The 24208-nt window shown below is 48.3% G+C and overlaps 3 protein-coding genes and 1 long non-coding RNA gene across 8 annotated transcripts in view; 1 reads left to right on the top strand and 3 right to left on the bottom strand.

The window, feature by feature from the left end:
• Positions 1 to 2734: 2734 nt before the first annotated feature.
• LOC102057806 (acyl-coenzyme A thioesterase 1-like) lies at positions 2735 to 6715 on the bottom strand. Its single transcript, XM_005438706.3, has 3 exons — positions 6217 to 6715; positions 5350 to 5552; positions 2735 to 4013 (listed from the first exon to the last, which is right to left on the bottom strand). The coding sequence occupies exons 1-3, from the start codon at positions 6680 to 6682 to the stop codon at positions 3411 to 3413; spliced, it is 1272 nt and encodes a 423-aa protein (XP_005438763.4). The 5' UTR covers positions 6683 to 6715; the 3' UTR covers positions 2735 to 3410.
• Positions 6716 to 6814: 99 nt separating this feature from the next.
• On the top strand, positions 6815 to 9539 carry LOC129736450 (uncharacterized). The gene is made up of 3 exons (XR_008733064.1): positions 6815 to 7098; positions 7310 to 7423; positions 9185 to 9539. It is a non-coding gene; the product is annotated as an uncharacterized LOC129736450 (long non-coding RNA).
• JMJD7 (jumonji domain containing 7) lies at positions 7757 to 16010 on the bottom strand. Its single transcript, XM_055715319.1, has 8 exons — positions 15925 to 16010; positions 15394 to 15547; positions 14291 to 14544; positions 13568 to 13624; positions 13064 to 13159; positions 11175 to 11251; positions 9928 to 10087; positions 7757 to 8378 (listed from the first exon to the last, which is right to left on the bottom strand). Exons 1-8 carry the CDS (start codon positions 15989 to 15991, stop codon positions 8290 to 8292), a joined length of 954 nt encoding a protein of 317 aa, XP_055571294.1. The 5' UTR covers positions 15992 to 16010; the 3' UTR covers positions 7757 to 8289.
• A 52-nt stretch (positions 16011 to 16062) lies between these two features.
• Positions 16063 to 24208, bottom strand: part of MAPKBP1 (mitogen-activated protein kinase binding protein 1) — a 103921-nt gene continuing 95775 nt past the window's right edge. For all 5 annotated transcript variants that reach the window (XM_055716082.1, XM_055716083.1, XM_055716086.1 and 2 more), the window contains 2 exons: positions 21503 to 21588; positions 16063 to 20504 (listed from right to left, as the gene is read on the bottom strand). In XM_055716082.1, the coding sequence (XP_055572057.1) occupies positions 20211 to 20504; positions 21503 to 21588 (380 nt within the window). In that variant the 3' untranslated portion in view covers positions 16063 to 20210. The remainder of the gene's footprint in view (positions 20505 to 21502; positions 21589 to 24208) is intronic.

The following is a 24208-nucleotide window of genomic DNA, read 5'->3' as shown; positions in this document are numbered from 1 at the left end:
TCAATTACAAGCAGATTACAAGAATAGCTTTCCCCATCCAATTTGTATTAGTTTTATCAGCTGAGCTTGGCGTAGGCTCTCTTTTGCAGCTAAAGGTCAATTATCTTTCATTAAGTAACAACTTCAACATTGTTCTTGATGTTGTCCGTACTCCATAGGCTTGGAGAAAATGTATGAAGCACCCTGACTCTACAGGCTGCAATTAGCAGAATTTTTGCCACTAACTTGGAAAAAATTGTGATCTTGGCTCCATTTGTCTAAATCATCTCTTCAGCAGAAGAAATGTTTAGTAGTCAAAGTCTTCAGCAAAATGCTGCAGAACAGGCACAAGCATTTTACTGAAGCTAGGCCATTTCTAATTATTTTAAATGAGTCTCCCTCCAGTTCCCAGTTTCTATTTCCTGAAGGTAAGTTTCAAACCTGAGTTTAATTAAAAAAGGCCAGCTGACTTAAAAAGCATTCCCAGTGCAACTGAGTTGGCCGACATGTTTTCCTGTTTGCACGTGGCACAGAGCTGCTCAGCTGAACCAGTTTCTTCAGTCTTTCTTGGCAGCTACCACCCAAGTGATAAACAAAGGGCTTTTAATTGAGTAGCAAAGCTTTCACTCCAGGGCAACGAAACAAAGAGGTCCTATGTGGCGTTGTCACCAGGCAGCCCCCTCGACCCTCTAGTTTCAAGGCCGCTTATCCTTAACCCTGACTGCTGCATGTGACAACAGCACAGACTGTACGGAAGCACCCCTGGCCACACTGTGATGTACTGATGGAAAGGATTTTTCCTTTCAGTGGTAGTTTCCTACAGATACTGTATTTTCTCAGAAGCTCACAATTTTGTAATTTGAAACATAGATCTGTAATCTGCCCATTGGAGGTTGAGACAGTCTGCCTTCCCCCCAGGAGGGATTAAAATAGATGTGAGCTACCCCACAGGCTGGAGAACAACCCGTTCTGCATAAGCCACACTACGCTCAGTAAAACAAAAGTACTTGTAGCACTAGTGCCCCAAGTCTGAGAAGAACATGGATCGATAAGCCAGGGGGTTTTGACTGCTTTAATAAAATAAAAAATAAAAATTAAAAAAAAAAGAGGGAAAAGAAAACATCTCTTGCTCAGATTGGACTGCTTAAATGTGTTTGACTTCCCCTGTTGCTGCCCGTTGCTCTTCTGCCACGTCCTACCGGCTCGCTGCTCATCTGGAACAACCACAGCCCGTGAGGGGCACCCTGGACACAGAGGGGACGAACAGAAACGAAGAGGTGACAGCACAGAACCTGGCGGACGAGCAGTGTGGGCGAGCAGGAGCCGGGGGTACCCCCCACGGCTGGGAGGGCCGCGCTGGTCCCTGCGCTGCAGCAGGGCCCGCAGCCCTGCGAGGCCCCGCGTGCTCCTTCTGGGCCGCCGCTGCTCCCCGCAGCCGAGAGCCCAGGGCAGGGCTCTGCCCTCAGCAGGATCCCGGCTCCGCAGGGCTCCCGGCCCGGGGGATCCGAATCCAGGGACCACTGCCCTCTCAGGGCATGTCTTGCTGCCTCAGCAAAAGGCAGAGACCTCCAGCTCCTGCTGGCTTCTGCGGTCAGAACGGGAGCCCCGACTGCTCCAGCCAGCAAAATTCACTCTGTTGATGCCACCCGATACCTAGAAAACGCCAGCAAGCTGCCGTGTGCCACTATCCCACAAAAGCATGAGGTCGATCGGAGCTGTTGCTGGCAGGTTTGGCCGTCAGTAATGGCTGGGATCACGCACACTGTCCCCAGAAGGCAAGGTCTGTCCTCTCTGAAGAGTGGCATTTCCCAGCTGTCACTGACCTGTCCACTACAGCAGCAAGACCACCAAAAGCCCGCTCCGCAGGGCTCCCGGGAGCTCAGCAGCAGCGGCAGCTTTATTCTTCCTCCCTAACGCAGGGGAGAGCTGACTTGTGGCATTCAAAAGCAGGTACGGAGCTGTACGGGTCCGGCTGGGCCCCAGGGCCGCCCTCACGGTGCTGCGCTTGCCCGGGGAGCAGGAGCGGCAGTGGCAGCAGGGCAATCACAGTCGGTGCTTTGGCTACGGCCCAGCAGCGCTCCCGCTCCCGCAGCATCAAGGCTGTCTCTCCAGCATCCCCCCAGCAAGGGGCTGCGGGTGGGCAAGGTCCTGGCAGGGGTCACGGCCGGGACAGCTGACCCAAAGTGACCAGCGGGATATTCCCTACCGTGTGGCCTCTGCTCAGACATAAAAGCTAAGAGAGAGGAGGAGGAGGAGGAGGAAGAGGGGCATTTGTTACTACGACGTTTGTCTTCTGAGGCAACCACCACAGGCACTGAAGCCCTGCTTCCCAGGGTGCCGCCAGCCACCACCTGCTGATGGGAAGTAGAGAATAACATCTTTTGTTTTCCTTCGCCTCCACGTGCACGGCTTTTGCTACTGCTTCATTAAACTGCCTTTATCTTGACCCACAAGGGCTTTTTCCATCTTATCATGTCCCCCCCATTCTGCTGAGAAGAGGCACGATAGCGCAGCTTGGTGGGCACCAGGCACCCAGCCGAGGTCAACCCACCACACCTGTATCCCCCCCATCTCGAGCACTGTGAGACCCCTGCTGCAAACCCCACCGCTCCCCTCCCTGACAGGAGGCAAGGACTGCACTTGAACTCTTCAGCCAGGCGCAGCAGCAGCTTGTGACCACACCAGGATTGCTGCCTGTGTATTTATAGGCATAAAGACGGTCGAAGGCTTCATTCAGATACTGCCAAGCAAACGGTGCGTACACCCATACACACTGCATTTATTGAGTAGTGCAGCAGACGCTTTACTCTGATGTGTAACTTATCTGGAGTCAGCAGGAGATACAACCAGCGTGACCTCAGTACGATTCACTTCTGGGTTTTGAGGGACCAGCAATAAAATGTTATCACGGCACTTCAAAATAAGTCAGAAGAGTACCTCTTTGCTTAGCTGAGACCGGAACTGTCACAACCTTTTTACTAAGAAATGTAAGAAAATGATATACCATGAAGAAAGGTGAGTGTACTAATGTGTTGCCCCAAGAAAGTGCCGTTTACATCTAGGTTCGTTAAAACTGGAAAACTAAACTATTCAAGGGAAAACTCCTCCTATGAGAGCATTCCCTGCTACAAAAGGAGACAGTCGGAGATTGAGGGCAACAATAGCCTCAGTACAAATGCAATGCACATGATGGGATGACGGGTTTTCCTCAGGTGACTACAGCACACGGGCATATAAAATGGTGCCAATCTGCAGCGCAGCTGGGGCCAAAGACAACTAAAATTCAACTGAAAAATGGAAGGGGAATGAAAATAAACAGCTATGCAACAGTGGGGTTTAGAGGAGGGCAAGCCAGGAAACTTTTGATAAGCCTCCACGATTCAGTTAGAGCTGAAATACCAGCCCTGGTTCCCCATCTTTGACAGCTGCCTCTACATCTTACTCCTAGGGATGTCTGAGTCCACCAAGTGTTGCCAGAAGAAGGCCTGTATCCTGCGCCACGCGTCCTCTTGGGCTTTGGCATGCTCCCTCCATTGCCCTCCCCAGTGCACAAACACCCCAAGCACTTTGTGGATCGAAGCCTGGCACAGAGGCAAGTATGGTGGCTCCAAGAGGTGCCCCGCTCCAGAGTAGGAGCAGAACTCTACTTCCCGTCCATACTGCCGAAGGCGCTGGACAGCATCCCGGCAATAGAGGTCACTTTTCCAGTTCATGTCATCCAGTCCGGACAGGAAGAGGAACTTAGCCGAGGACCTCTCCATGGGAATGTGGCAATCCCAAGTCGCGGGGTCCCTGTGATCATGTAGGACATCTGAAAAATCTACTAGGCCAGATTCATCCCTGGTCTTCATCCTCCCCAAATCATACGGGTGGGCAGGAAGAGTGAAACCATCCCCCTGCAGGGGAATTAAGCTATTAAACCCGCTTCCAGATATGCTGACAGCTGCCTTGATGCCAGGTAGAAACGTGGCCATGGAAAGGGCTAGATCAGCTCCTTTAGACAAGCCCAAAACACCAATCCCTGTGTCTTTCACCTGAAACACAGTTATGAAAACAACCGTTATCAGCTACTCCTCATTTCCTGGGCTGACATAACATCTGCAGTCCTGCTTCCTCACTCCTCACCCAACTAAGACCACCCAACATTTTACCCCTCCCCTCCCTCCGTTCAGGTTATACCACTCCTGTATCCATCCCTTTGCTGAGCCTCCACAAGAGTGACCAGGAATTCTAAAGCTCCTCAACATTTTCCCTCCTGTAACACTTTTTCTTCCTTGTGACCCCTATAGACAAAGCCTCTCTGCTCCCTTCCCATCCCAGCTAGACACCTGCTCTCAGTATTGTTATTTTACTGCTCCCGTCTCCAAACCTCCTCAGTCTTCTCTCTTCAGGTCTCCTTTGGAAAACCACTTTTTCATGGGTTTACCGGCACCGATTTTCTTTCACGCTACTGTTTTTTTGACACTCTCCTACAGCTGACCTGTTCTATCTTCTGCTCTGTCTTCGAACACAAGGTTCATTACACCAAAGGCCGAGTAAGCCCAATAACTGTTTAAAGTGACTTATTTATAGTGAAGGCTCTTTGCACCAAACTGATTTTGTAATACGTGTCTTGTAAGAAGTTTCAGAGCTCTGTGAGAAAAAAAGACAGACAAGCAAGGCTGAATTCTGCTCTCACACTGGCTACGTTCCTGTTGTCCACATGCTAGAACATAAGTAACTTTGTGAAATTAATATCACATTAAGTAGCACTCCATTCAAAGTTTAAATGCCACTTGATTTCTCTTGGTCTCTTTCGATTTAAGTATGATAACATATTGCTATAAAGTGTCTTTCCCATCCTACATACTTGTTCAAATACAGCTGCAGCTTCTTAAGACATGGCGCACTCTCCAGTGCCACAACTGTAAGGGATTCTGTTACAGCGTTTTACTACTGTCTTGTGAAACTTACTTGGAATCAAAGCCTGTAACATCGCAGAAATAGTAGAAAAGGTCAATGGGCCTTTTTTCCTTCTAAAATCTTGACAGATGCAAAAGTGGGGAAAAAACCTAAGATTTCCTGCTTAAGGAGTTTTGTGCTTCTCATCCAGGACGTGCTTCGATTTGATCTTACAAAAACCACTGGTTTTAGCACAACAGCCCCCTACAGACTGTTACAAGACACTGTGCAAAACCAGCTACCCAGCTACTTGCAAAACTAGAGTTGAGGCCCGTGCTTTTCCCTCCCTCATATCACGCTGTCTTTCCCGCAACCCTGTCTCCTTCTAACATCTCAGAAACTTAGATGCATTCAGTGGCATACAGCACTGCAACTAGAAAACCAGAAAATAGTTTCCAACAGGAAGAGCACTGTTAATTTGTCTCTCACCTGTGGCTGCTTCCGCAAAAAGTTCACAGCTTCCTCAAAATAACTCAGTTCAAGAACGTCTGGCATAGCTGGGAGATCTTCAAAGGCCATGTAGGCAAGAGCCAGCGTCACGAAGCCTCTGCTAGCCAGGAGACTCGCTCTGTATTCAACAAGACCTCCTCCCGATCCATACAAATCAATAAGTCCAGGGAATGGACCACGTCCTGCAACGAAAGGGGTGTGTGTGTATATATGTAATGAAAGAGAAAAGCGTCTGTGGTTGTCCTTTCAGTAGTGCCCCCTCAGCGTGCACCAGGACAGCAGGTATCGGAAGGAAATCATGCTCCGAAGCTTTCCGTGGAGGTTGCCATTCTCGGGCACACACACAGAGTCACTGTAAGAACAAGAATGTGGATACTCTCTCTCTCTTAGCAACTCCTTACAGCAGGTTCCCACGCTGGGCATCCTTCTCCCACCGTGAATTTCAGCTGACGTTGCCCAGATGTGCCCAGGCCAGTGGGTTCCCGTGAGCAAACAGTATTGCTGCATCAGCCGCGCCTCATTAGGAGCTGTGCTAGCAGGTTTTCCAGGGAGGGAATTCTCGGGATATGAAATGCACCCACAAGTGCCAGCACTGACCTACGCCAATCCAGTCGTCGGCATGATCTGGGTAACTACCCCTGGGTTTCTCAGTTCTCCTGCAGCCCCAGGACCTTCTCGCCCTGCTGCTGCTCTGCCCATCGTTACAGCCAGGCTGCCCTTAAGGGATGCAGTGTCACAGCAGCTGCAAGGGACTTTGTACTCACATGGAGCAAGACACCTAAGCGCTGCCCAAGGAATGCAAACTGCAATTCACCCAGGGAAAACCAGAACTGAGTGAAAACTCACCAGCAGGGAGGAAGAGGGTTGCTTTCAGACGACCTTCTCTGACTGAAATCCTCTTCACCCCCTCTCCCAAAACCCATCGCTCGTTGGTGCATTTTCCCAGCAAGCAGCTCATGTCCCCGTGGCCCTCGTACACCTCCAGGTCCACGCGGAAAGGGGTCAGGACGTTCCTCTTTGCCAGGCGCTTGTAGGGAGCTTTAGCCCGCAGAGACCAGAGCAGCCCCATGGGCTCCACGCCCCGGTAGCTGCCCCCCAGCGCCGGGGAGCGGCCGAGGTCCAGCTCGCCGCTGCTGCCCGCTCTGTAGCGGGCGTGGGCTTCGAAGAGCTCCCCGCTCTCGTCCCGCAGGCTGGCGCGGAGGGTGACGGCCTGCCACGGTGCGAGACCCGCCACGCGGATCTGCACGGGGTCATCCAGCAGGCAGCGGGGGGCTGGCGGCCCCGCCACCTCCGCCGCCACCTCCGCCGCCATCCCAGCGCCCGCGGGGCCGGCTGCCCGCTCCAGCGGCTGCGGGAGGCACCGGGCTGCCGGGGCCGGCGCCGAGCGATCTCCGGCCAAAGTCCAGCGGCCCCGCCGTGACAGCTTCCTCCGGCCGCCGAGCCGGGCTGCTGGGAGCCGTAGTTCCGCGCTGCAGCGAGCCGCCGCTGGCTCCGGCGTGCGGGGCCAGGACTAAAAGCCAAGGACACGAAGAGATCCTCCCTCGCCTTCCCCGAGCGGGGCGGCCCAGCGTCAGCTGCAGAACTGGCTCGGGCGCTTTGGCCAAGGCGCAGCGCACACAAACAGGCCAGAGGGCCTGAAGCAACGTGCTACCTGCAACCCAGCCGCCAAACCAGGCCTGCCCTTCATCGCTCTCGAGCTTTCGGTCATGGCTGGACAAGCACCAGAAGGTAAAATGATGCTTTATGCCCTAACTGTGTTTCTTTGAAAACCAGAAGAAACAAAGATTAAATTTTTCTTCCTAATAACCCATCTTGTCTAAAGGGTATCTGCATTTTTCTAATTAACATGTGGAAAATACAACACACACCCCCCCTTGCTACTGTTTCTACAGAACTGCTTGAAGATTTGACCATAAATACCCACTTTCTGCTTTCACAGACAACAACCCCACCTTTCTGCAAAGTTTGTGTATTTAACAGCCTTCTAGTCCTACCCAGAGGGGCTCGGCCAGACAAACAGTCTCATCCAGTTCCACACCAATGCACCGGGAAGGTAATTGTTATTTTTTTCAATTCACTTTACAATTGTAATTTTGTAAAAAAAAAAACCAAAAAACCAAACAACAAAAACATTTTCTAATATTTATTTCATTGTAACATTTTTTTATTTTTGTAATATTTTTGTAATTTTCTTTCTAAGATCTCAGAAACTTAGATGCATTCAGTGGCATACAGCATTGCAACTAGAATAAAAAAAAAAAAGCCACAAAAAATTTGTAATATTTTAATAATAACATGGAAAACAGCCAGCACTGACATCCTCCTAGATATCCTCCAGCCACCACACCACTTGAAAAAAAAAAAAAGAAATAAATTAGTACAGAAATAAGCTTTTAAACTGGCCTTTTATTGCAGAAGTAGTAATTTCTCCCCATCAAAACACCACAGCTGCTGAATGCAGTGAATTACAACTGGACAGGACTTTTGCCCCTGGCAGAGTGCGTATGTTGGACTGATGCAGCCTGATGCGCAGGTGGGTGGCAGAGCGGATTCCTCGTCGTCTGCTTGGTTTGTTATGAAAACAATCTGTAGATCTGAACAAACCGTCATGGCTTCTGTTTTCAGATTTCCAAAACCTGGATTGCCTCTCGCTTCAAATTTCATTTTGCTCACCATCACTGAGGCAACATGTCAAGAGCTAAAAATGTTATTATCAAACCTTCCACTTACAAGCCCAAAACCCTCGCCAATTGATCCGGGCTCTGAAAGCAAGCAGAACAGCCATGACCTGCTTGACAGATGGTGTTGAGGATAATTTACTGTTCAGTTCCTTCCACTTGAATCATGCTTGTACTCCAGCCACAGATGCCAATAACTGTACCACATCAGAGAGATCATTGCTCGAGTCTCCCGCCTCTGCTACAACACTTCCACGGCCTTTGTGAGGCAATCTAGTAGTTGATAGTAGCTGTACTTAAGGTCATATTCCATGTCATACCAATAATTCACTGAGGGGACAAGAAAAAGGAAAAACATTTCTAAGGCTAGAGTGTAATGATTTACAAATGTATTTAAGACTGTTCTACACGGTTCGGCTAGTACAGGCTTCTCCTTATTACTGACTGGATTTTGAAATGGGAAGATCTTTGACTACAGCCAAAAATAACATAAGCAAACATTAAAGCTCTTTACTAGTGCTGCCAATCCAACTCTGTCATAACCCAAACCAACTCCTCTTCAGACTGTACTGGGGGCTCCTTGGAGCAGAAGCTGGAAAGTGTTTAGGAACAGAAAATGCATGCTTCTATTTAGGCCAAAAATACCCAATATGCTGCGAAGTTTAATATCTGGATAGGAACCCCTCTTCCTCTGACTGTGTAAAGGATGGCAAATTCACCACTACTTCACAGTGGGCACCAATCAGACAAGGCTTTAATTCTGCTTCTAATTTTAATTTTGGTGTATGTGTCCTAGAAAAAATAAGCCAAGCAGTATAATATCGCAGCAACGGTTCTTGGAGGAGGATATGCTCTAACTTCAGATGTTCACTGGACCAACAGAGTAAAGGCCAAATAAACTCATCAACTATTTAGCATTTCTGGCAGACAGAGAAAAGGAGAGTGGCTGGGGGCTTGCAACTGGAAACAACTCTTTTAAGGACCGATGCAGCACTACTGGGGAAAAAGAATCAGAAATAGTGCTTTACCACTAGCTTGCCTTTTTATCACAGTGTTGCAAATACTGGGGAAAAAAAAGGGCTTGCAATATTTGCAGTGTTACACAAATGTTCTAAATACTCTATTTACTCTTCCAGGGCAGATGGGATTACTCCAGGTAAAGGACAGCAAACACTTCCTCAAACCCTGCAAAACTTGCAAATAACACTTTGCACCATCCCTGCCCCTCCACCAGATGAGCACTGCTTGAAATTCTGAAACTCCCTTGGGGAAGGGAAAAAAAGAAAAAAGACAGAGATGATGATAAACGCTACAAAGAAAGAGATGACAAGACTTTTGATAAGTGCAGGAGAGCAGTAACACAAGCGTAGGCTCATTAGCAAGGCAAGAGACTGGGTCAGAGCAGATTCCAGCTCACATGACAAGAGACTACCTTCCGTGTTGTGTCTACATCCATGCCTAGAACTCATACACTTTCTGGTTTCCTTTTCTTCTCCAGATCCTTTTTTGCTGGTGTGATCACAGCACACAAAACACACAGTTTCCATAACCAGTTTGCAGTTAGCGGGCTAGGCAGGCAAACGGTTTAGCTCCACGTCATAAACAGGAACTGCATCGTGATCACTGAATCAGCTATCCTTCGACAACTAGAAAGGCCCTTCCTTCTGCTACATCCCTAGCACTTGCCAACAATGCCATGAATTTACAAGAAAAATGGACTGCAAGGCGTTAGCCCCATGTGCCAAGATCATTGTTTCCTCCTGAGGAGAAGCAGACGATCTTAAAGGGATCTTTGGTCCCAGTTATGCTTTGCTGTGGGACATCTAGTTGCACAGTCACCACCGTTCAAACACGCATCTGGAACTGCTGTGTATTTTACCTGCTATACAGCCATGTGATTGCTGCACGTGATGGAACCAGAGAGAAGGCAGGTATAACATCTCACCAGCTTTCACTGTACACTGCAAAGGCTTTGCCTTAGCATACTCTGGATACTGTTCCAGATTCGGGTTCAAGGGGTCCAGGGGGATCCAGGGCACCTAAAAGCAACAAAGTATGCATATGGTATGGACCCTGGCAAAAAATTCCAGCAAGCTGCCAGAAAAACAACTGCCAACCAAACCTATTAAGTTACAAAACATTTCTTTTTGCCTCACAAAACATGTATAGCCACACAGCTTTCTACATTCCACTGGGAATAGGTCAAGGATGCAAAAATTTGCCTCCTTCAGTGAAGCATTTCTAATCAGGGAAAAGGTGCCAAATGTCAGCCATGAAATTTCAGCCTCGTGACACACTTTCAAAAACACTTCCAGCCCCTTAAGTCACTTACTCCTCCTACATTCAGTACACGAGTATTTTATCTGCACCGCTCTTTTTAGAAATTCTTCTTCTAAAGCTGTCTGGTCTAATTTTATTCCCAGCAGCTAAACCCCCCTTTCTGCTGGGAAATCCCTCTTGCCTGCCTTCATTTCTTGTACACCCTGCAGTGTCACAACCCTCAGCACTCCACCGTACTCCATTACAGGCATGTTCCCATCAGATTCCATGAGCACCACTCTGGAAACACAGAAAAAGCCCCAGCTGAAGTTCAGCTGTAGCATTGGTCACACACCGCAGAGGCAAAAGGGGAGAGAAGAAACAAAAAGCTACCAAGCTTTTGTAAAGTGCCTCCAGACGTATACATTTTAATCAAATAAATACTGCTACTAAGAAAACACAATTTACTCACTGAGACAGGTATTTTCTTGCGCTGGGTGATACTGCTGTAGAGCAAAATCTAGCCCCGAGTAGAGGGCCAAAAGAAAGCAAATGCAGGAGTCTCTTTCAGTCTTAATGAAAATAAATTCCTTCATTGTTGACATATTTAAAGTCCTTTACTGGATCTATTTAAGTTTGGTGCAAGGAAGATAGTTTATGGTATCAATGGTTTCAGATGTGCAGGAAAAAGTCTTTTCTGGAGGCTGGGTATCCTTTGCAAACAGTAAAACACCAGTGAAATACCTGGGCACTCTCTTTGCAGCAATGAAGGATTCCTAAATATCAATCAATATGCTCAGTTTAAGGGTTCAGCAGTGCCCAAAACAGTCTTTACTGTATCAACTGTGTTCTCCATATGCTTTTTACCTTATCTGCGTTCTTCTCATCCACAATTTCAAATGACCCATCTTCTGATACCTGGTAGGTTGCTGGCTGATAGAGCTCTGAAACCACAGAAGGAATTAAATGACACAACTCAGCATGGTACTCAAGAGAAACTAATGGCAGGGCATCTCACACTTTCACCAACTGCAAGAAAAATTAAGACAAAACCGTTTTCAACTTACTGTCCTCACTGTCCTTCCCTTTATCCATTTCAAATTGTAACCAGTTTCTTAATTTTTATTTTTAAGTCAGTCTGAATACTGAACTGCCTTCCTGTTTGGAATTCCAACCTTCTTTCTTCACAGGAATTATTCTCCTCAAAATCCATTTTAATCCTGGTCTTATTTTGTTCCAGTAACTGTCTTGTTTCCCTTTTGCAAGTCACAAATGCATCCCTGACCTGCACATTGTTCTATATTCTGGCGTTCCTTCTTCGGTCAGTCTAGCAAGACAGCACCCGCAGGAGTTATTAGTGACTTGTGGCCAGCCTTTCACTCCTAATTCCATCCAACAGGGCTCATCAGCTGCTTCAGATACTGTAGGCAAGTTGCCCTTCTTTCACTGATTCAGCATGTGTGGTTTTCTAAGCCCTCCCTTGAGAGAGTTTCTCTCCTAGCCTGATGTTCAAAAAATGGAGTCATCTTTTTACTACACACTATAAAACATAAGCGTTATCCCTGTTTTACCAAGTACTACTCATATAACATACATGTGTTTCATACATTCACATACATATGACACCATCTCTCCTGTAAGGACAGGCTGAGAGCGCTGGGGCTGTTCAGCCTGGAGAGGAGAAGGCTCTGGGGTAACCTTCTTGTGGCCTTTCAGTATATAAAGGGGGCTTATAAGAAAGACAAAGACTTTTTACCAAGGCCTGTAGTGACACGGCAAAGGGCAATGGTTCCAAACTGTGAAAGGGTACATTTAGACTGGATGGAAGGAAGAATTTTTTTATGATGAGGGTGACGAGGCGCTGGCAGAGGCCGCCCAGGGAAGCTGCGGGTGCCCCCTCCCTATAAGTGTGCCAGGTTCAGGCTGGACGGGGCTTTGAGCAGCCTGGTCTAGTGAATGGCAGGGGGCATGGACTAGATGATCTTCCAGGTCCCTCCCAACCCAAACTGTTCTACGAGTCTATGATTTCAAGGCGTGTAAACAAAATAAAACAAAACGAACAAACAAAAAAATACTGCAGCCGCATGCATATCTAGGCAAAATTATATTAGTGTCATATAGCACTCTGCATTCACTTAATTTGATGGTTTGAAAGTCAAGGAATGGGAAAGTAAAGTCTTCTTTTATGACGTATAAAGTTAAGCTGTCCACCTTCCAGACACTGCAACATAGCATACTACTGCACACATAGGAAAGCAACCCAAAGAAACAGAGCAAACTGAAGAAACAGAAAACAGGCAATGCGAAATAATGCTGCCGTAAGAATCTCTTCTTTAATTTCTTCAGTTTTCAGAGATTCAGTTAGTAACTTTGGTATTTCATTAAATTACAGCTTACTTTTCAGCTTCTTGGCTTTCTTCCTAAAGAATTAGCAGGAAGAATCCAAACCTGCAAAACGTCAAAGCTGACATGCTACAATACCGACAAGATACTTAAATAATTTAAATATTCTAAAGCTGAAGAGACTGCCGTATCAATGAACCTGTTACTGTACAGGACTGGAAAACTTGACCTCAGAGTCATGTTTATGTTACAAACTACCTGCAGCACAGAACAGAAGAGATTTCTGTTCACACTGGAAAGCGTAACACTGCATAAGCATCAGAACGTTATCTCTGCTTCCCTTTTCGTATCCTTCAATATTTTAGTCTCTCCTCTTTCCAGCCTCCAGACATACGGCACAGTAAATCATGTACCATAGGGGATGAAGGGACGGTCACTCGGTGGATGCAGTAGGAAATGCTTCTTTCCAGATATCACACAGTACAAGTTCTCATAATGATCCTTATGTACTAGGATTGAGAAAAAAAGACAGGCAGAGAAAGAGAGAAAATCAGTGTTATTTCCTGCTTTACACCATAAACTACAGCAAACTGAAAGCATCAGCTTGTCCTCTTACTACCAGGCCGCTCCTTCCTGTTGCGGCCAGCAGCAGTGGAAAGGAACAACACATGTTGTAGCAAATGTATTCAACAAAGCCAATGAGGGCCTCGCCTGACACAACGCCAGGCAGACGCACCCAGTGCCACGGCAGCGAGAGGCCGCAGCAGTGCAGGAGAGCAAACGCAAAGAAGCACATTAAAGTAGAACTGCCTTGTCAGAAAAAACACACAGCCCTACTGCGCCACCAACCCAAAACAAGCCCGCTTAAACTTATGCTGAAGGCACACAGCAGACCTACAGCACCGTGCAATACGTACAAGATGTCACAGCAGCCGATTCCCCAAGCCAGAAATTCACAGCATCAGGCTTCCTCCCTGTATGGTTAGGGAACAGAGAAATGTTGTCAACTAAAAAAGAATTTTAAGCATCACGCTCAAAAGAGTTTGAGATAATTTTCTGCCAGATTCTGTCCTTTACCTTCCTCCGTAACTATGACAGGTTTCATTGCAAATAGCACCACGATCAACAGCAACCTCCTCCTGCGCTGGAAGCCACTTTAGTGCCCATCAGACTTCACAACATCATGTTACCCAACCCCAAACTGACAGTTACGATCCTGTTTCTGTGTTTTGAATCCTTAAGACTTAGCTCACAGAGAAAGTGAAGCACCTCTACACACAGTTGCAAAAGGAGATTGAGCTCACAGTAAGTAGTTTTCATCGACATTTTAAGGAAAGGCATGCTGCAAAATAGAAGGCAACTGAAACAGAACAGCATAATACTGTAATTTTACCAAAGGAGGTGGGGGCTGCGTGTTGTTCCATTTGTTATGCTGCTCTTGGTAGCAACAGCATGAACTTGAGTCAAAAGATGACTCTAAATCAGTGAAAAGCCACTGTACCAAGAGAAGCGCTATATGGCACTACCAAACTGAACTGTGGCATCCAGAAATAGAACAAACGCTCACCACATACCTAGCAAGACTGTTTCACAGCTCCATACAAAACATTTATGGCCTGCAGAAGGAATAGTAGGTTTACCAAGTGCCTCGCTCATCCACGGTATGTCAGGCTGCACATCACAAACAAGTTCAGGAAACTCCTCAGTGAGGTTTGAACACTGCTTCTGCACATAGAATACGTTGGGAGAGGTCACTTTCTTCTCGACAATGTCCAAAAAGTCCGTGAACGGCATTCGGCGCTCCTCTGGCATGACAAACCTGTCCTGAAACACTGCATCTGCATAACCGTTTGGTGTTACTGCCACAGACACCACCTTGGGACCTACTACCTCCCTGCAAAACAAATCAAAGGTTTATAGCCAGACCTGCAACTGGCCTGTATACTGGGCACCAGTTATTTTGAAAACATTTCTCAGGCAGCAAACATAAGCAGCCTAGCGTCCCACAGCCGAGTGTCTCTCAGCTAGATTCTCTACTGTCTGGGGAGGACTCTGGTGTTCTGCTCCGACTGCTCCCTGGTAAGGCCACTGCTGTATCTTTTGCCTCCGTGAACCCTCTCCTGCCCGACAAGCGAGTTTGCAAAGGAGCTCCCTCTTCCTCTGTGCAGGCAGAGGGGCCCCTTCAGCTGCTTCTCCTCATGTATGGTGGTGGAGCTTGATATTCATAGGACCACTCAACCCAGCCAAATCTGTGTGGCCGCATGTTCAACAGCAACTGAGGAGAGGGAGGGGGGCAGGCAGGGACTGACAGACACACCACATGGCTGACAGCCCTTAGTTCTGCAGGAGATTTAGCTTTAAACCCACAGATTCAGGTCTTACCCACAGGGTTTAGGTCTAACCATAAATCCCCTCTTAAATAAGTTTTCTTTGAAAATTCTCGCCATTAGAAAGCCTTTTTTTTTTTTTTTTTTTTTAAGCAAGGTGTGCTCCATCACAAACAAGTCAGCACTCCAGCCGGGCTGCCGAAGGCCCGGGTGGCGCACGGCGAGGGGATGGGTGCTGCCAGCCAAAATGCTTGCCCGTACCACATCCCAGCCGGCCGGGCTGGGCCTTTGCAGGAGCAAATTTATGCCGCTTTGGCCAGGCCGACCACCTTCACCCCGAACCCCGGAGGAGCCCGGGTGAATCCTGGGGACGAGAGCGAGGCCCAGCCGCCCGGACCGCCGCGGCCGGTGCATACCTGAGGTAGGCCGGCGCCCACCGCTCCAGCGCCGGCCAGTGCCCGAGGGCGTTGCGGATCACGCAGGGCTTGTTCGGGGCCACCCACCCGCGGTAGAACTCCAGCGGGGACGGGGCCCCGTCAAGGCAGGGCACGGACTGCGGCCACCCCAGCTCTGCGCGGCAAACGGCTCTGCTCAGCCACGGCCAGCGGCCTCCGCGCACCGCACGGCGGGCCCCGGCCGCCCCCCGGCCCCCACCCCGCGGCCCCCCGGAGCCAGCGCGGCCCCGGGCCCAGGCGCTCCCTCACCCCGGGGCTGCGCGGGAGGGGCCGGGGCCGCCCCACGGGCCCCTCCGGGCCGCGGGAGCCTCGCGCAGGCGCTACGTGAGCGGCGGAGGCGACAGCGCCGCGGCGGCTGCGGGACCCTGCCCAGGGCCCCGGTCTCACGGGACGAGCAGCTGCAGGCGCCATTTGCGGCCCGCAGCAGCCCCGCCGCCGCCCCCGGGCCCTGCCTCCCGCGGGGGTCCCCCGGGCCCTGCCCGCCCCGCTCACCGCGGGCCTCCCCCGGGAAGGCGGCCAGGCACTCCCGAACGGCCCGCAGCGCCGCGCCCGCCGCCATGACCGCCCGGCCCCGGCCCCGGCCCCGCCCCATGAGCGCCCGGCCCGCCCCCCGGCAACGACTGGCGCGGCTCGGGACCCAACGGTCACATGTTTATTGAAACGGTTTAAGACACGGGAGTACAAATGGATACAGAGTTAAAAACAGCTCCGGGGGAGCCTCACAGTGCAAAAAAACCCCAACGAACGATCTTAATTATTTCTTTCCAAATAATAAGAATAAAAAGAGAGAGACATTTTAAAGGATTATTAACCTAAAGCCAAAAGTATAAACCCGCACATTTATAAATAAAGCAGAAGAGTATTTTTTTTTAAATTTTTTGTTGTTTTACATGGAAGCGCGGCAGGGGGGCTCCATCCGCACGCACGAGTTTACCGAGGGTGCTTAAATACCTGTATTTCTGCGTTTGTTTTTTTCCCTTATATATAATTATATACATATTCTTTCTTCTAAAAAGCCCCAAGTTTGTACGTTTCTGCTCCCGGAAAGAAGCATCCCCGACTCCTCGGTGCGGCCTGCCAGCCCGGGGGCTGGGGGGGCTCCCTCGGGAAGGGGAGGACAACCTGAGAGGGGACGAGAGAGCCCCCACGGGCAGAGCCGCCAGCCGTCCGGGGGCATGGGGTGCGCTGGCCGCTCTGCCCACTGCACTGCCCCGGGGGGCACAAGAACGTGGGGGGGGGGGGGGCGGCAGACCCGGGGGTCCCCACTTGGAAAGCAACGCTATTTACAGGACAGTAACAAACCAACAGCAGCAACAAATCAAAGCCAACAGCTACTCTCATTTCCACCAGGAAGGCCAGGGTGGCGGGAGCGGTATGTATGTAGGCCCATATGATGCTTCCAGGCATTCTGCGAAGCACAGAGCCTGGCCTCATGCCAGCGGCGCAGCAAGGGGCTCAGGCCCCTTCACCCACCAGCTGCTGCCCAGGGACCCCCACCCCTGTGGCACTGGAACCCACGCAGCTACATCCCCCGTCCTCTGCAAATGGGGATTTCTAGGAACACTTCCTACTGCCAGCAATAGGAAGTTAGCAGGGAATCGAGCTGGAACAGTCTCAAACAACAAAGAGCAACACTGCCTCCTCAGCGGCAAACCTGTGGCACCAGCACCTCTTCCCCTGGGCCTCTGCTACTCACCCCCCACAGCCAGGCCTCAGCCAAACGGCACACAACTTCGCCATTTCAGAAAAAAACACACTCTCAGAGGACAACAAGCAAAGAAACAAGAGGCCCAACAGACCCTGTTTAAACACAAATACGTTCCAATTCCTTCCACAATTAGAGATCACCACCTCAGGCCTAACGCTACTTTCCCCAAGCCTTTCTGCACTGTATTTTTCACAGGCATTGGCCAAACGGCGTTTCTCAGGCCAAGGCCATCTCTACCGCTACTCTGGTTTCACACATGTCCTACACATACTAGTCTATTTTAAACTATGCAACCATCTTCCAGCTGATCTACTTGCCCAACACTTCTCTCACCATCATCCTGATCAGATTTAACCTCTGGTTTCCCATACACAGCTGTGACCCCACACAAAATCCATTCCAGGAAGCAAAGCCCGCTTGGATCAGTCTAAAAATCAGATTTGCTTCATGCGACTCATTTCCAAAGAGCTTTGTTTCATACCACCACACCAGCAGTTGTTGCTCTTTACCTTAATGGGAATTCCACTCTCGCCACTGGCTCTTCTGTATGGCCTCTGACCCTTTTTGTCACTATCTCAGTTTAAATAACAAAATGGAGTAAGATTGCACAGGGAAGTAGTGTAAAGGACCCTCAACCCGTTATCACCGGTACCAAAAGATACCTGGGTTGAAGGGACTGCTATTTTACCTGAGTGTCTTGTGGCCCCAGTACAGCAAGAAATCTCCCACGCACTAGGACGTATGTTCACAGTCTGAAAGTGGAGGAACTAATCACCTCAAAAGCTAGCTTGACACACGCTAGCTCCATCACAGACCCAACATGACTGCCATCACACATTCCACTCGCAGCACCTCCAGCACACCTTTTCACTCAAGGAACCTGCCAGAAATTTGCCCTCCAGTTTTCAACGCGCCTGCCCTTGCAAAACCTCTCTGTGCAAGAGAAGCTGCCCACGGGACCTCGCACACCGGCTGACTCTGCACCGTGCAACGCTGAGACAGGACCAGGAAATAATGGTTTTGAAGTTTCAGTACAAGCCCACGGAAGGAAGGGTTAGCAAGGACACCTGAAACGTGATTAGGCAAATTTAAATTACAGGCAGAAGCAGCCGGAAAGCTCTCAAAGTGCTCCCCATGCTGCCAGCTCTCCAGAAGCACTCGGCGGCAGCAGCGATCACCCAGCAAACCTGCCGGGGGAGAGCGAGAACTGTAGATTATTCAACCCTGGAGTTATTCGGAAGAAACAGGTCATCCTACACCAGTCTGGCCAGCCCTGTAGAAAAAAAGGCTGCACTGCAGCTCTCCCGTCACAGAAAGACAGAGACGCCAGTGGACCGCATTTCCAAGCGCCACAGGGTTTCAGAGAGATGACAGCCTGGACAGCAAAATGAAAGAAGACTGCTTCATGCCTGTAACCTGTGGTGCCAAGTGATGCAGCCGGGCTGCCTTCTCCCACCAAAAGCTTGTTGCTTGCATTAGTTTTATAAACTGGGATTACATTGCTCTGCCTTAAATTAAATACAAGACTGACTGGCGATGGAGGAAGAAATAAAGCATTTTTGTGGGATCTGTCCCTGTTGTGGAAGGGAGGGGGAGTAAAGGGGAAGGTGCTGAAGAATTTCATCGGTTTGAAATTTTTTTCCTTTAGCTTATCATTAACCAAAAAAAACCATCGCTGGACAGCGTTAACCCACGACAAACACAAGTTAGCAGGCGCTTAAAGAAGCTCCGCGGGGTGAGGAGAGTATTGGAACACACAAATGCAAGAAGGGAAGATCTCCTGTTTCTCAGACCAGAAATTCATGAAAAGCCAAGAGGCTGGGGGCAGGGGAAATGGTGGTAACCACATCCCAAAGTATCTTGTTCAAAGTTCTTGGGAAACCATTTTCTGCAGGCAGCTGAAATAGCTTTACATAAGGTAGGAGGATCCCAGCTTTCTTGGGATGTAAATATTCTGATTTCCTGGAAAAGGAGGAAGACGACATTTTCCTATCACAGCGAAGTGAACAAATGACAGGGATGAGCTATTGCACTGAAGAACTCTCCAATCCAGAGTTATGCTGTAAGAGCTGGAAACCAGCTTTTCCATGTCGCTTCTCAACAAATAAATCATCACCCTGAATTTCCCAGTCACGATAACATCGAAGTCAAAATCCAATTCCTAGTCATGAAAGGTGGCGGAAACAAACTTTGATGTTTTGCATCTAAACCCCATTTTTAAAATGTCTGCAGAAACCCCAGTCTAAAGTATCAATATAACATCAAATTCCAGATAAAAACACCACTATTGAATTCATTAAGTAATTTCCAAAGCATGGTCCAAGGGTTGCAGAGCCTTCCCTGGCAGCAAATGCAGATAGACTGGTGTGGGGACTGTCTTGAGACAAGAGAAAAGCAGACAGGGTTGTCATGACAACAGCAGGATTACTCCAGGTGACAAAACTAAGGCAGGAAAAGAAAGAACGGCAAGACAAGATTTAAGCAGAAAACAGTTCATTAATTGCACAGACACTCCAGCCTGTCTCCCTGTTGGGGGTTTATAATACAAAGATTGTTTCTCGCTGGGATATGGCAAAGGGATTGACAGTTTTCGTTAAAGGACAAAGATAACAGTCACAAACGTGACATAGAGCAACAGTCAGAAAAATAAATTAATAAATAAACCCATTAAAAGTCTGCTTCTTGATTCTCATGAAGCCTTGGGGAGAAGGGATTGGCTTCACTTGGACTCTGTTTTTAGTCAGCAGTTCAGAATTTCTTGAATAAACCAGATTTTAGGTACCAAACATCCTGACCTCCTGGCTATGAAGAAATTTCAAGGCAATTTCTCCAAACTCCTCTTTTCAAGGCTTTGTCTAGAGACAGGAAGTTGAAGATCATCGGGGAAAAAATACTAAAACTGTGGCCAGCACACTGCTAAGAATTCGAGCAAGTCAGTTGAAATCAATTTGTAAAGGTCTCCCCACCAGCCCCAGAGCACTGTGATGACAGCATCGGCTTGAAGCTCTCTCTGTGGTCCTCCTCCTGGGATTATTTCTGTGTATTCACAAACACCGGAAAGCCTCCCCCCTTAGAGTTTTTTGTCCATGCGTCGCTCCACAGCTTGCAGCAATAGCTTTGAGTACTGTTCCAGCAAAGCTAGTGTCTGCTCATCTCCCAGACTCTTGGGGCTCGGTAGCTTGGCACCACATCCCTCATTCAGTGGGCTGGCGGCATCTTGTGGCTTTGCCAGTGCCTCCTTAAGCTTTGGAAGCTCTTCCTCATCCTTCAGGGAGTCCAATTCTTTCTTCATTGAGGAGAAGGTTTCTGTCAGGAGGCCTGCTATTTTGTCTTTGTCAGCAGAAGACTCTGTATCATTTAGTACCTGAAAATACAGGGGGGGGGGGGGTGGGGGGTGTAAGAAAAGAATGCACTGGGGTTTAGGTGGAGCACCAAGTAAGCAGTTTCAGCCCTTTAGGGAAGTGAAGCCACAAAGATCTGCAGACCACTCAAATGTCCTTCTCTTCAACATTCGAGACTGCAATTTAGTCATACAGCAGGGCATGCCTCCAACACTGCTAGTCACGCAAAATCCAGCAGCATTGCTCCAAGAGGACAGAGATGGGAAGCACATTTTCGGGCAGTGCTCCCCTTGTAAGGGGGCCTAAGGAGGTGCGATGTCTCCCAGCTGCAGCACAAGGCCACAGTCTCCTTTTCGTCCTGCCTGCCAGCTGCAAGGTCAGAGCGCTAATGCAAGCGCTAGGGCCAGAGGTGCAGAGGACCACATGGCAGAAGCTCCCTGACGAAGGTTCTGGCTCGTTATGGGAGGCTCGACAGACCGAGGCTAAGCAAAGAGATGAAGAGCTGTTACATTGCTCTGCACGTAACTCTGCTCTGGCAGCGAGAGGGACAGGCGAGTGGCTGCACGTTCCCTCTCACAGCTGGATTCCCATGGTATCTCACATTTGTTAATCCTTTTCTCAGGCATCAAAGACAGAGAACAGACGGGGATAATAAAACTTAAAGCTCCTCTAATATTTCCTATCTCTGAAGCACTGTATAAATAACAACTAATTCCCTAATACCCCTTTGAAAAAGAAAGTACTGATGTCTTCAGTTTACACATGGGCTAAACAGACTGACAAGTTAAATTGATATGTTCAGAGTACCAAAGTAAGCCACTGGGAAAATCTAAAAGCTGGAAATCAGGAGTTTCTGCCTCCCCGGTACGAGCTTAGGGTGCAGTCGAGTGGATAACCAGGCAGCTCGTGTCACTGAACAGCCCACCAAGAGAACGCCTTGAGGCAGCAGGCACACACATTCGATACTCGCGGGCTGTAAAGCCAACCTGCTGTAAGAGAGCCCGTGTCTGAGGTCACTCACCATGCGGTAAAGGTGAATAGCTTTGCGCATGCTGTCCTGGAGCTCGGACACCACGTGCTCACACTGCTCTACGCTGATGCACGATTCTGAAGGGGAGAAAAAACAAAAACCCAGACTAAGGCACAGACACACTCCAACATCCACGACCTCACAGTTGAGTAAGAAAACAGTTTTTAAAATACGTATTTCAAACACCACATGTACACTCTTCTTATTCCTTATTCAATTTTTAAGACTGGTTTGAGCCAATCATTAAAGAGGCAAGTTCTGCATAAGCTTTCTTTCTTACTACCCAGAGATGCTGCTTGTTTCGAACATTCCTGTTTTCCCAGTCTTTAGCCTCTCCAAAGTCAGCAATGTTTTTTCTCAGATCGCAGATTTTTGTTACGGTCAGATTACCCATGCCATTCTCAATTACAATTAAAAGTCAAGTTTGAATGAAGTGGTAAAAGGGACTAATCCGAACAGCCTCTAATTTAGCCTCCACCTTGCCAGAAATCTACACACTCCTCCTCCTGTATCCTTCTGCACAGCGTGCAACCAGGCACTGAGGATGAAGGATTACACTGAATTATTACAGTGTTCTCTAGTGAGGACTGAGGTCCAGAAGAGTGTTGACAAACCACCTCAATCGCAACAGAATCGCATTTTTGAGTTCCCCAGGATATGCACCGCTGACACACCGTAACTTGACAATGAAAAACAAAAGGAAGCACACCATCTCCTGCCTGCCCCCACCAGGTATTATCTCCAAAGCATCAGAGTTGAAGCCCTGCAATGTTTTAATAAAATCCACGCTTTCATGAGTTAAACATAGACCATGAACAAAGACATAGACAGACACAAAATCTGCAGTTATCTTCAATTTGCAAAGGCCATTGGACTTCCTTTTGTTACCTAAAACCAAAACTTGGTCATATTAGCACTATTATTTCTGCAATTCTAAGAGCATCATCTTTGACAGGCTGGAGGGGACCTTAACTAATTTCATGAATACATCTAGATGATGTGTAAACAAATACAGCTAGAAAAACATTTATACATAGACAAACACATCTAGAAGAACAAAGGGGCACGAACAAATCCTTCCATCTGCATTTTTTGTTCCCAAATCACCCAGCCTTGTAGAGTTTGAGCACAGTAGGCTTCACTGCAGCCCAAGATTCTTGGTTGGGGTTTTTTTTCCACCCATCCCCTTCTTTTTTCTTGCTGCCCCCTGCCCCCTCCCCCCCCCCCCCTTTTTTTTTTTTTTTGTTTTAAACCCAGCTGTTTCTTCTCATGATTGTTTCTGGATTTCTCCTCTGATCATGCTTTTTACGCTGGTCTCCAGCTCTGTGAGCTGCCAGTCTGGAGAAAGGTCATGAACATAACATAAATGCTTGAGTAACAGGCATTTTCCACCTCTCAGGTGTGCAGAGCAGAGCTCTTCAGAAACCAGCAGAGAACATTAAACACAGCAACAGTATGAAGCACTTCTACAGCATTTTAACTGTAGATGTCAAAATGCTTTAACAAAGACAATTCTCTTTGTCCAGCAGCTACTTATAGCAGCTGTTATGCAGGCAGGAAAATGGAAGGACAGAAAAATTAATTGGAAACCCAGTCACAGAGCGAGGCAGAAGCAGAACAGGTCTCTGTCAACCCTAGAGTTCTAATCAACTGCCACACCGTGATCCACAGAAGCCACAGTAAATTGGTCACAGCTATAGCCAACTTGGATCTAAACAGCTTTTCCAGCATGTACCACTAAAAATTTGGGAAACATGGTCTGAAAGAAGCTGAAGGCTGACAGCTGTCTGCTGAGAACAAAAAATTAAAATGGGGGATCCACTGTGCTAAATCATTCTAACTCACTACAGGATGCTGCTAAATATTCTGTCAGGGTATGCTATGTATTGGAAGCTGCTTAGAAAAAAATAAAATTAAAAAAAAAATCACTGCTGCAAAAAAACCTGTTTTCTCTGCACTGTCTGTGCTAATTCTGCAAACATAAACTCCTAGCAACTGACCAAAACCCGTGTGATACATAGCTTGATTCCCAAGCGTAGAAGAGAAAACTCAGCCTAACCAGTACAGACAACTGGGCTGTTACTCCTCTGCTGTAGAGTGTGATTCCACAGCTCCCGGCTGCATCTGCTGCTGGAGGAAACCTCACTCCGGAGGGGAGGGTCTGAAAGTTTTAGAAATGCTCACTGTTCTACCCTATGGTGTAAGAACAGCAGGTCCCTCAGACAAACCACCCCTTTCCTGTTTTACATAAGAGTGCTTCATTAGGACATTTCATCCTTCTAGAAATGCAAAAAGAAAAATAACAGTGCATCAAAACTGGATTATCCTTCTGCAGTGGTGCAGAAATATTGCACTTAACCACTGCAATGCATGGTGGAGCAGCTTGCCACCACAGAAAGTAGTCAATCAGAGGAGTGCAGAGGCACCCCTTCTCAGATACAACAACAGAGTAAAAGGGATAAACACCACGCACTGCATAGGCCCCTGAAGGTACGAGGTATCGGTGTGGTGGTGAACATCCAGCTTCCTACTGCACGTCTTGGCCGGCTGTTTCAGGAAGGCGTATTTCCTTTCAGCTTGTGACGCAAAAGAAAAACCTCTCTGGAGGTTTTAGTCCTACAGCACATGCTGTGGAAATAAACACTGTCTTCCCTGCCACTGGAGGTCTTCCTGCCTCGGAGAGCAGGATTTTTGCTT

The sequence above is a fragment of the Falco cherrug genome, chromosome 7, assembly GCF_023634085.1.
Source record: "Falco cherrug isolate bFalChe1 chromosome 7, bFalChe1.pri, whole genome shotgun sequence".
Taxonomy (NCBI): Eukaryota; Metazoa; Chordata; class Aves; order Falconiformes; family Falconidae; genus Falco; species Falco cherrug.
This window is presented reverse-complemented; position numbering and strand designations above follow the sequence as displayed.